An 11,995-nucleotide genomic window follows, 5' to 3' on the forward strand; every position below is an offset into this window, starting at 1 on the left:
AAAAGCCAATGCTTTGTTTTGATATAAACCGCTACTTCAAGTAGCGGTTTTCAGTTTTGAAAACCGCTACTTCAAGTGGCGGTTTTTTGAGGATAAACCGCTACTTGATAGCTGGACCGATAAAAAATCAGGTTATTTCTTTGAGCTTACGTGGACGGTATAATGGGAATAAATAAAAGATTGACCGTAATTTATGAATTGGGTGTTTTGCTAGCATTATTTAGGAGAAGAGCTTTCTTTAAAAAGTTCAAAGACAAGTGAAAAATATAATAAAAAAATATTCTAACCAAATCGAACCACTAATAATTAGAATCAAACTAATCTAATCCGACAACCAAATAAACCGACCTGATCAAAAGTCTAGTCCAAGAGGTGACGATAATTCTCCAAATCACAAAAATTTAAAAACACCATAACCTAAACCAATTATATCCTACCACGTAATTTTGAACCGATAATTAATGCAAAAAACATGATAATACCAAATTTTGATCCTCACTCTCGAGCTTCTGCTCAAGTCCTCCAATGGCGGACATGCTACACACCAACTTCTCTTCCAATTCCTCCATTTTCTCTCTCTTCTCACCTCTCACTCTCTCTCCTCATTCTACCTTCTCCTTCGTTCGCTTCGCTCCTCTTCGTCGCAGATTCTTTCACTCCTCATTTGTCACCAAACTCTGCTCTGATTCTTCGCAATTTGAGATAATTTCTAGAATTGGTACTGTTGAAAACCTGATTGCAGTAATTTTGAGGATTATTTGTGATTTTTGACGCTTTTTTTTTTTTTTGTTCGTGTGCAGAGCTCGCTGATGGTAGTGTCAGTTTCAAATTCGGTGATGCGAGTGAAATTTCTGGAAATTTGGAGGATAATAATGGCGGAATTGAAGTGGAATTGGAGAGAGAAAGTGATGAAAGTTTAGAAGGTAATGTTGTTAATGATGATGAGAATGATAGTGAGAGGACTAAGGTGGAGAATTTTGATAGGAATAGTGTTGAATTGAAGGAAATTGGTGAGGAAAATGCTGATAATGTTGTTAATTTACAGTCTGATGCTCAATTTAGTGGAAATTCTGTTGAAGATGAGCAGAATTGTGGTTTAAATTCAGTGGTAGGAGTTGAGAATTTGAGTGATTTTGATGCGGGGAAGTATGAGAATAAGGGAGGAAATGGCGACGTTACGATGCGTGATTCGAGTGTTGGTGTGGTGATTGGGAAGGATGAAGGATTGAGTGAAGGTTCTAAGGAGAAGAGTGATGATGATGAGGTTGAGCATGGTGTTGATGAGCGGTCTAATGTCGGTGGGATGAGTTTGGATGTCAAAGCTTCAGGTGTAGTGGAAACTTTGGAGGATGAGGTTGTGAAGAATGAGGTTGTGTCTTTGGAGGATGAGTATGTGAAGGATGGGACTGTCGCGGGCGATGTTGTGGAGGGTGATGTAGTGTCTTTGGAGGAGGATGAGACTGTGAAAGGCGGTATTTTGGAGGATGAGATTGTGAAGGACGACATTGTGGAGAATGAGATTGTGAAGGCCGGTGTTGTGGAGGATAAGGTAGTGTCTTTGGAGGAAAATGGGATTTTGAAGGGGGACATTGTGAAGGATGAAATTGTGGAGGATATGATTGAGGAGGATAAGGTAGTGTCTTCGATGGAAGAGACTCTGAAGGGCGACATTGTGAAGGACGTGTTTGTAGAGGATGAAATAGAGGAGGGTAAGGTGATGTCTCTGGTGGAAGAGACTATTAAGGGTGACATCCGTGACATTGTGAGGGATGAGATTGAGGAAGATAAGGTAGTGTCTTCGATAGTAGAGACTATGAAGGACAACATTGTGAAGGACGAGATTGTGGAAAATGAGATTGGGGAGGGTAAGGTAGTGTCTTTGGTGGAAGAGACTGTTAAGGACAACATTGTAAAGGAAGAAATTGTGGAGGATGATGTTGAGGTGGATAAGGTAGTGTCTAAAATGGAAGAGACTGTTGAGTGCGGCATTGTGAAGGACGAAATTGTGGAGGATGAGATTGAGGAGGATAAGGTATTGTCTTTGGTAGATGAGACTCTGAAGGGCAACATTGTGAAGGACAAGATTGTAGAGGATGAGATTGGGGAGGGTAAAGTAGATTCTATGGTGGAGGAGACTGTTAAGGGCGACGTTGTGAAGGACAAAATTGTGGAGGATGAGATTGAGGTGAATAAGGTTGGGTCTTTGGTGGATGAGACTATGAAGGGTGACATTGAGGACAAGGTAGTGTCTTTTGTAGATGATACTGTGAAGGACGACATTGTAGAGGGTGAGATTGAGGAGGATAAGGTAGTGTCTTCGGTGGATGAGACTGTGAAGGGCGACGTTGTGAAGGATGAGAGTGAGGAAAAGGTAGTGGCTTTGGAGATTGAGATTATCAAGGGCAGTATTGGGAAGGACGACATTGTGGAGGATAAGGTAGTATCTTTGGAGAATGAGACTGTGAAGAATGGGATTGTGGAGGACGAGATCGTGGAGGATGAGATTGTTAAAAAGGCAGTTGTGAAGGATGAGATTGCGGAGTATACATCAGTGTCTTTGAAGGATGAGACGGAGAAGGCATGTGTCCTTACGGTTAATCACCCAATACCAATGGATGAGGATGACGATTCAGTAGAATTGATGTCTAAAAAGTTCGAAGCAGAACCAATTCTTGAAGAAGAAACGAGTTCTGAGTTGCAAGATGATGTTGTTGGCTTGGGATCATTTTTAGACTCCAACAAGGTTAGATTGATATTTTGTTATTCTGATTTTGAAAAGAAAAGGCAGTTATTATTTCCCCTTCTTACATTTAATCACTTTTGTTTGCTTGTGAGATTTCTATGTTTGCAAAAATGGATATGTGGTTATGTTTAGGTTGGTTGTTTCGTATATCTTCACATAGAACTAGGACTGTAGGAGAACCGCTGAACATGGAAAGTTTCAATTTGATTAAACAATAGTCATAATATTTCTGCTTTCCAAATAAGTTGTCCCTTCTTCCACGTAACAGATTGTTAATTTGATTCATGTGTAAGTGTGGATGCATCTAAGTGCTTCAATCAGTGTTTGGGAATATTGTGGTTTTCCTGTCATTTCTATTGTTCTTGGAAATTTTTCTTGTTGACATCTCTTGCTTCATAGATAAGCCACATTTAGAAAAATTAATATAATTGACCTTTTTGGACTTCCCATGTCTGAAGATGATCTCTAACAATATATGTACTATGATACTTTCACTATTTAACAATTAACATTTCTTTTTCACGAAAATATTTTAGTTATGTAATCTGTCTAAAATGAACTTACAATCAGTGTAGGTTATTACCCAGGTGGTAAGTTTGTTGTACAGATTTACAATTATATTAGAGAATACTATTTAAAGTTACTTTGGGGCAATGATGTAGCCAGTTAAAGAATGTATTTTCTACAAGGAGACACTGTATTTGGAAATCCAAAACTCGTGCCTTTTGCAATAAGAATTGCATGAGCTATGCAATGTCTTGCTAGAGGAATGTCATATATTATCTGCTCTTGGATAACAAGAGCAAATCTCCTGAGAAGAGCATAAATTTGGAGGCATAGCTAACTATGTAGTGTATATATATTACAAAGCAAAATGAAAGGGAATTACTTATGGTTTTAGGGAGAAAGAACTATTTTACTTTCTATTCTTTTTCCAAAGGATTTGTTGCTGGTAAATTGATACATTATCTCTTTGAGACTTGTGAGAATAGTTTGGAGAACTAGCTTGATTTGGGGCACTTTATGTGTGCAAAGTAGCAGTCCTTCCTATAACTTGTGATGTCTGGTACTTTCCAGGGTTTCCTGCAAAGAACCTGCATGGGACTAACATGATTAGGCTGAGCACACTTTGTAATTAGTAAGAGTTGTAAAATTAATCTGTTTTTAACAGCTGACCATAAATAAAGACATGTTCTATGTCATTATTATATCTTTGGACTTCGATAGGGCTTCATCTATGTAGCTTATGTATTGCCTAAAGCTCTCAAGAACATCTCCTCTGTATTAATAATAAGTTTTTCCTTTTTTTCTATTCTCTCTTTTGTATCTAGAAATTTTTTGATGTGTTTTTTTCAGGTTCATGATGCCATAAATAATACTGTTACACAATCTGGTGATGATATTACTAATAGTCTGGTAGCAGCGGGTCCTATTACATCAGAGATATCTTCACCAGAAATTGGTCTTGACAGGTAGACTTAAATTCGTTTTACTGAAGCTTTATACTTTTTTGCCTGAATTAAAGCAACCTTGCAAATTAGGGTGTCCCCACCCCCAACTTTTAGGTAACTATTACCTGAGTTATCTAGTAGTTTATCAAATACTTGCCATTCAATATGCTTGCATAATTGCATATTCTCTGCAAGTCTGCATAATTCCTCATACACTCATTCTTGGGTTACTGTTTCATCTAGTGTGTCCGTATTAAAGCATGGAATATGGTTTAAAGGGAATTTATTTACTTCAAAGTTTTCCTATTGTTGACTTTTAAAGTAGACTTTAAGCTACTGCTTTGAAAGGGGGGAGGACTGTGGAGGGGAGGGGAGGAGAGGAGGAAAGATGAACTATTTATAAGGTGTCTAGAATCTTTGCCAATCATCATACACATATGTTTCCCTCATTGCATTTTTCTTTAGTTTAACCCCTCTGTTCCATCTTAATGTACAAGCAATTTCGGGAAATACCAAAGGTCGTTAAAGGAAAATGTAAAAGTGGTTGAGTCGAGTTATCGGGTTGTTTGGGACATAAACAGGGGGGAGGGGGGGCTAAAAGGCATTGAATTTCTTAATGGGGACTAGTTGATCAATATAGGGAAATAGTAGGTAATAAAATGGAATATTCCAAACAGGAACAATAAATTGAAAGGGGCTATGAAAGGATAGCAGGAACATTAAAACAGAACATAGGAATAAGATTACTTATTTCATTAATTCATCTAGTAGATTACTGGTGATGTTAGTATGTGTGCACATACCACCACCTTGATTATGTTTTAGCTATCATCTTATTCTAGCTGCTTGTTTCTTGTATGCCTACTCCATTTCAGTCTGAACGAAGCGGAACCCTCATCTCCTGCCTTTTCTCTTTCATCAGCTGTTGCATCATTGGAACATTTTCCTGAGGTATGGATAATCTATTTAATGCTTTCCACATGAGCTTATCTTTTTTAATTGTTAAAGATTTGAGAGAGAGCAAATAGTGTCTCTGTCAGGTCAGATGAATTCCTCTGGTTGAGTCAAACTCCCAGTATATACAGAATATTGACTGAAAGCATAAGGCTAAGCTAATCAGAAATTTGTGGCAAACTTGTAGAGACAAGGCCATGCTGATGTTTCTACAAGAATTTTGTGAAGTTGTCATGTTTTCAATGAAGATTTGTACTTTGGGAAAGTTACTAATTCATTTTATTGGGAAACCTGATAACTGCATGTGAATGATAGAGAATTAATAAACTGATTTTCAGACCTTTAGTCTACGTTCAGTTCAGTAATACAAAGAATAATAATTTCCAGGCTTTGACAGGTGGAAAGGATGCCCATTTTGTTTCCAAGAACTGGTTTGGTGTGGCAGACGGCGTTGGTCAATGGTCCCTTGGAGGTGAATTCTCATATTATTAACTGGCTTCTCCAGTTCTCCATCGTATTATCGTGAATTGTTTTTTAAAATTTCATTTCATTACTAAATTGCCTCTTATGAAACTTTGTATCTAGCAAAATTACCCGTTAATTGGGGGTTGTCAATAAACCCTTGATGCTAGAGGCCTTTATTAGGCTACAAATACAAGAAGAGGCCCTTGAGACATTTGGTTTAGCCTGCTAACAGTGAACAACAATATTCTATTGTGAAGAGGAATTTGATTAATGAATAATGCACCATTGTAAATTTGTAATCATCAAGAGCCAACTTGCTCTATTGTGGTCCTGGATTTCTGGATAGTTAAAATTTAACCAACTTGATCTTGTGACCACTCCCTGTTGCTTTTAGATTTAAGGGGTTGGGGGCGGGGGGTGTCAATAAGTAAACTGGATGCTTAAAAATAAAGAGTAGCCTATTTATCTACTTGTTAGATTTACATCTCTATGGTGGTGTTGTCTGTGATGATATTGAAAGGAGCTATTGTAGCTTAAATTTATGAAAGTGGTTACATTCTTGCACCCATTAGTTGCTTGAGAGCATGATGAGGTGCTGCTTTGAAACATTTACTGCATGCTTTCCATGTGATTGCATTGATGGATCGTTTTTGAAGAAACTCTTGTTGCCTGCGTACCTTCTGTTAGTAGCATGTTCTTTCATTCAAATTAATTGAATACCTAATTGGACTCATAATGGAGGAAGTAATATGTAAAAGTTGCCAAATTTGCTTTTTTATGTGTTTGTAGCAGGTGCTGGAATTATTGATAAATATGTGTTCTGGAAAGAGATAACTTAATATGTCATGCACATTAGTACATTGCATGATAATTTCCCATCAATCATCAGATATATCACATTGCACATTAGTACATTGTATTGGGATTCCTTGTTTTTCTATTATGATGAGAGTTTACTATTTTCTTGTATAGTTTCTAATGGATTTTCCCTTTATCCAAGTATATTTAGCTTCATGTCTAGAATTCTTATTTCCAGTCTTCCAGATAAATTACTTTCTAATTGATTCTTGTCTTCTGTTTATAGGAGTGGACATGGGATTGTCTTCTGTCATGCACATTAGTACATTGCATGATAATTTCCCATCAATCATCAGATATATCACATTGCACATTAGTACATTGTATTGGGATTCCTTGTTTTTCTATTATGATGAGAGTTTACTATTTTCTTGTATAGTTTCTAATGGATTTTCCCTTTATCCAAGTATATTTAGTTTCATGTCTAGAATTCTTATTTCCAGTCTTCCAGATAAATTACTTTCTAATTGATTCTTTTCTTCTGTTTATAGGAGTGGACATGGGATTGTATGCTCACGAATTCATGCAGAACTGTGAAAAGCTACTAAAGAGCACGAGTGCTAGATTAACCAACGTTAAACAGCTTCTCCAGCAAAGTGCTGCAATAACACAATCTACTGGTGCAGCTAGGGTTTTGATTGCTCACCTTGACAAAGAGGTAACTTTACGGAGTTGGTTTTTTGCCTTTCACTCTAAAGTAATGAGTAGTTAGAGGGCATGTCCTGTTCATCTCTTAATGGTTTGTTATTTGTTAGATTATGTAATTTACAAGATAATTGATAGCCCTTTGACTATATAAAAATAGGAACTAATTGATAGCCCTTTGACTATATAATTTACAAGATAATTACAAACTAAATACTGTAGATTATTTACATAATCTAACATTATTTCATCACATGTACAAATCATATATCCTCTTAGAGAAAGACCCAAAAATGTATGGGTCTCAAGATATATTTGCTAAACTGGTTTAATTGTGTTGATCTTTTGTAGATGACTACATACTGTCATTTTACTTTTTTTATTTATTTTTTCCTTTTCTTTTAATTAGCAATTCTATTTTCTTGATGTGTTAATGTGATGTCTAAAGTCTCTAAATCGATTTTATGGGAAGTTCTATGTTTAAGTGGGCTTATTATTTACTCATTCGTGGATCCTCAGGTTTAATGTAGAAGATAGACAAGATACCATGAATATCTACTTAAAAAGGATTGGTTTAAGCTAGTTGTCTTTGGCAATAGAGAAGTCCTCTCTCCTCGTATATTGAATTGTAAAATCCAAATGTTGGGAATAAGTTCAATCTTGTTGCATGTTGCATATCTTCTGATGAGGTTCTAAGTATTCAAAAAGATTCTATTTTAATCAACAATAAACCAAAGTAACTTCTTTTATTCAGGTATCCACCCTACTGTATCTAGCGCAGCACAATTTGGTTATTGGGATGGACAGAATTCTATTGAATATGTGAATGCTTAATTTGAATGTTCAGCTTATTAATGTAGAAACTAACATAATTTTGGCTCTAAATGTAAGAATTCTTAATTCTGTGAGGTCAGTTTTTTTTATGATTTATTGTTCGTGTAGGTCCTCCATGTGGCAAATATTGGGGACTCGGGATTTGTTATAATACGGAATGGGACCGTCGTCCAAAAATCTTCTCCAATGGTTCATGAGTTCAGTTTTCCTTATGCAATTGGTTTGGGTGATGATTCAGTGGAAGATGCTGAGGTATTCTCTAGTACAAAGCTATTAACCTGGATCTCTGGGTTTGCAGGCATGCACTATAGTTCCTAATAATTTAATGACAAAAAGAAACAGCTATGTTGTCATATTAAATATTCTGCTAGAGATTTACGATGGTAATAATGGGATTATGCTTTATTTCAGGAATACCATATTGATTTAGAAGATGGCGATGTGATCATAACAGCAACTGATGGCCTTTTTGATAATCTATATGATCAAGAAATTGCTTCCATGGTTTCTAAAGTTCTGGAAGCTGGGATGACTTTACAGGTGTGTGTGTACCTCAAGTAGCATTTTTTTTTTTCAACTGATAAATCATCAGATCTTCCATTTCAATTTAGAACAAAAACAAAATTAAAGATGGTAGGTTTCTTGGGTTGGAGCTAAATTATTCCCTCAAAGACATTTAGAGAGGCAGCGAAGCCTCTTTTTCTGAAACACTAAAACCTGGTCAGGACAACTAGTTATAGTGATAAAACTGTGAAACAGTCCCTTGCCTGAACACACTAACATTAATTATCAAGCTGATCAAGAGCCTGCATCTCGATTTTTCTGAGGCTGACTGGTTGAAACAGTCCCTTGCCTGAACACACTAACATTAAGTATCAAGCTGATCAAGAGCCTGCATCTTGATTTTTCTGAGGCTGACTGGTTGAACCACATGGTTCACATCTAAGTGACAAAGGGGAAGATTTTGTCCTTAAGCATCAATAACATTGTGTAGAACTTGTCACCCACCTATTATTTGTTTATTTCAGCTACATTTAAGTTTTGTTCGTATTGTGCTAAAAACAATAGTTAGTAGTAGACTTTGCTGACATTCTTTGGTCTTCTCATATAGTAACAGGTAACACCTTTGGATTGATAATTTTTTCATCATTGCTTTAAAGAGGTAAACGAATTAGCACTTTGTGTGAGGGATTTATGGATAGTATTGTTCCTCCTTTACGGTTTGGTTTGTACTATAAAAGTTTAGTTGGTCGGATCCTTGTTTTCCATCCTTGAAGAAAAAAACTAAAATTAAAAACTCACTCCTTAAACGCATGTTAAGATGGATGTGTGGGAACACTCTAAGAGATAGAATCAGAAATAAGGTTATTCGCAAGAAAGTAAGTGTGGCAAGCATTGCAGATAAAATAAGAGAAAACCGTCACCGTCTGCGTTGTAAGACGGAGTCCCGAGGGTGCACCGGTCAGAAGAGTGGAAGAGTGGGACCATGGAGGGCTTGAACGAGGGAGAGGGAGACCGAAAATGACTTGGTTGGAAGGAGTTAGGAAGGAAGGATATGACGTTTATGGATTTGCATGAGGATAAAGCATTGGATCGTAAGAGATGGGAGGAAGAAGATTTATGTCGACTATACGGAATAATCAAATTTGGTTCATGCTAGCCGACTCCACTTATGGAATTAAGGCTTTGATTGATTGATCGTACTTTTTTTTTTATTTCTCTTGTCAATGCTCATTTTCTTTCTTTTTATTTTTATTTTTATTTTTATTTTATTTTATTTTATATAGCCCATACGGCCTTACACACACCCCTCACAATTCTTTCTGGACATGTAATTCTCACTACCATTCAAGTGGTAATTTGCAAATTGTGATACGTCCGGGTAGCTGTTCCTTAACACCACCACCCAATTTAGATCTTCTCTATTAGCTGGATGTGGGGACTGGGTTGTGTATGTTTATAACCGTATCCCTAGATGCTTTGTAGATTAATGAAAAGTCTATTAACTGTTGAAAGAAAGCTTTAACATGCAATACATTCCCTCCAACCATCACCACCCTTCTCCCCGTAAACAGTAAAAAGTTGCTACTAAAATTTCCAGGTAATTTGCAGAAAATACTAGGTGTATAACATATCAAGTGGCAGTATGCTGTTATCTTTAATGTCTTGTCATAAGGAATCAATATTTTTTATTTTTTTATTTTTTAAAATTGCCTATTGGTTGCTAAGGATCAAGGAAACAACATATTTAAACCTAGATTTTTGGTAGAAAATATGTGGGAGCTGCATTTGCCTAGGTTTTCTTAATTGCATTCATGTAGCTGATACGTTGCATCCACCCCTTAGGAGCCTATATTCCAAACTTCAACCTTGAAAATAAACTACATACAAAGCTACTTTTGTGATTAATTGATAGCAGAGGTCAGTCGCATTATTGTAAAAAGCTTGATTCAAATCAATTTGTTTTCTTTCTCACATCATCAGCACCGAAGTATTTCTCATTTGCTGGCTCTTTCACTGCCCTTAAAGTTGGCTTTCCCCATCCGTTGATAACTAACTTTGAGTCTTATATTTCTTCCCTTCTCTGTTATCAGGACCTAGCAGAACTCTTAACAACCACAGCAGCAGAAGTGGGGAGGTCAGAATCTGCAAGAAGTCCCTTTGCTGATGCAGCAAAGGCGGCTGGTCATCCTGGATACAGTGGTGGCAAGCTTGATCACGTGACTGTTATAGTGTCACTTTTACAAAAAAGATAGGTTTTTTTAGATAGTTAGTAGTATTGATCTGCAAAGCCATCACTAAGCAATAAGAGGAAAAATGATTTTAAGGGCAATGTAACCATATGTACGCCCCAACCCCAAATCCTCCATTTGGCAGACATTTATGAGCTCTGTAGTCTGTACTATTGTAATACTACTTGATGATACCATGATGCAAATTTTTTACCCCTGTAGATAAAACCAAAATTACAGGATGATGACACTTATCTTTAATTTGTGCCCATTTAACTGATCTAAGTGATGCTAAATCAAGACCCATCTGTAAACTTGGAATGTGCAACACACTTTTGCCTGGAGACAGCAGACATGCAAGCGTAACACTTTTTATTCATTTATCAACATTGAGTACCAAACAAGCACACTTGTAGAGCAGCGAACAAGCTGATCTGGTGATCTGAATTGAGCATCAGTTGGTTTGAAATTTAAAATAAATAAATAACTAAATACATAACATTCTAATTATGACTTGTTAAGGGCTTGTTTGGCATCAGTTTTGGTTTTCAGTATTCTTTTTTTTGTTGTCACTTTTCAAAATTATCATAATTTTAATAAGTTTATATAATTTTTGATTCATTATGGGACACATCATATACTTTTAGAAAACAAAAAACCAAAAAACAGAAAACCACAGCAATGCCAAACGAACCCTAAGGATTTGGTTTGTTTGAGTTTGCTTTTGAGTATCGGTTGGTTTGAAAATAAAAATAATAAATTAAAAAAATAAAATAAAATAAAAATAAAAACATTTTGAATATGACTTGTTAAGGATTTGGTTTGTTTGAGTTTGCTTTTGATTTTATACTAGAGCTTGAATAAACTTTAATCATTTAAATGTAATTACAAAAACATTTGTCATTGTTTTTATAACATTTAACTTTATAAGTATAAGTTAATGTTCATTAAAGTTAAATAAATCCTCTTTATAATTTTACTAGACGAAGCCCGTGCGATGCACGGTTTATTAGTATTTTTTAAAAAAATATTTTTCATATTTATTTGATTAAAATTGTTATTATATTAGTTTTAAAATATTAGATAAAATTTCTAATCTCAAAAGATAATAATTTGTATTTAATTAATTTAAACTTTAAAATCTCATTCGTCAATTTTGCTTACGTGGCATTTGAATTATTTAAATGTAGAAGAATTAATAATCTCTTATTTAATTGGCTACCACTTAAATTTATAATCCTACATGGCGCGCTAAGAAAATTAAATCCTACGTGGCTCTCTAAAAACTCGGGGAAAAACTCTCCTTTATATAT

At 35.7% G+C, this 11,995-nt stretch overlaps 1 protein-coding gene across 4 annotated transcripts; it reads left to right on the forward strand.

Moving 5' to 3' along the window:
• Positions 1-188: 188 nt before the first annotated feature.
• Positions 189-10,936, forward strand: LOC110716722 (probable protein phosphatase 2C 62). 4 transcript variants are annotated; one of them, XM_021895355.1, is made up of 10 exons: positions 190-718; positions 801-2,743; positions 4,100-4,215; positions 5,070-5,145; positions 5,536-5,620; positions 6,963-7,129; positions 8,059-8,202; positions 8,362-8,490; positions 9,068-9,112; positions 10,545-10,612. In XM_021895355.1, the coding sequence occupies exons 1-9, from the start codon at positions 526-528 to the stop codon at positions 9,083-9,085; spliced, it is 2,871 nt and encodes a 956-aa protein (XP_021751047.1). In that variant the 5' UTR covers positions 190-525; the 3' UTR covers positions 9,086-9,112; positions 10,545-10,612. The 4 variants fall into 4 exon arrangements, 3 of the variants coding, with proteins under 3 accessions (XP_021751048.1, XP_021751047.1, XP_021751046.1); XM_021895354.1 differs by lacking the exon at positions 9,068-9,112 and having other exon boundaries at positions 10,545-10,936; XM_021895356.1 differs by lacking the exons at positions 9,068-9,112; positions 10,545-10,612 and having other exon boundaries at positions 189-718; positions 8,059-8,248.
• Positions 10,937-11,995: the final 1,059 nt, after the last annotated feature.

The sequence above is a fragment of the Chenopodium quinoa genome, unplaced genomic scaffold (genome assembly GCF_001683475.1).
Source record: "Chenopodium quinoa cultivar QQ74 unplaced genomic scaffold, ASM168347v1, whole genome shotgun sequence".
Taxonomy (NCBI): domain Eukaryota; kingdom Viridiplantae; phylum Streptophyta; class Magnoliopsida; order Caryophyllales; family Amaranthaceae; genus Chenopodium; species Chenopodium quinoa.

What these genes read in the sequence shown, in the direction of transcription:
- LOC110716722 (XM_021895354.1), top strand. Translation starts at nt 526, where the DNA reads ATGGCGGACATGCTACACACCAACTTCTCTTCCAATTCCTCCATTTTC. An exon ending in CATTTTTAGACTCCAACAAG is followed by an intron (nt 2,744 to 4,099) that starts GTTAGATTGATA and finishes TGTTTTTTTCAG; the next exon opens with GTTCATGATGCCATAAATAA. An exon ending in TGGTCAATGGTCCCTTGGAG is followed by an intron (nt 5,621 to 6,962) that starts GTGAATTCTCAT and finishes TTCTGTTTATAG; the next exon opens with GAGTGGACATGGGATTGTAT.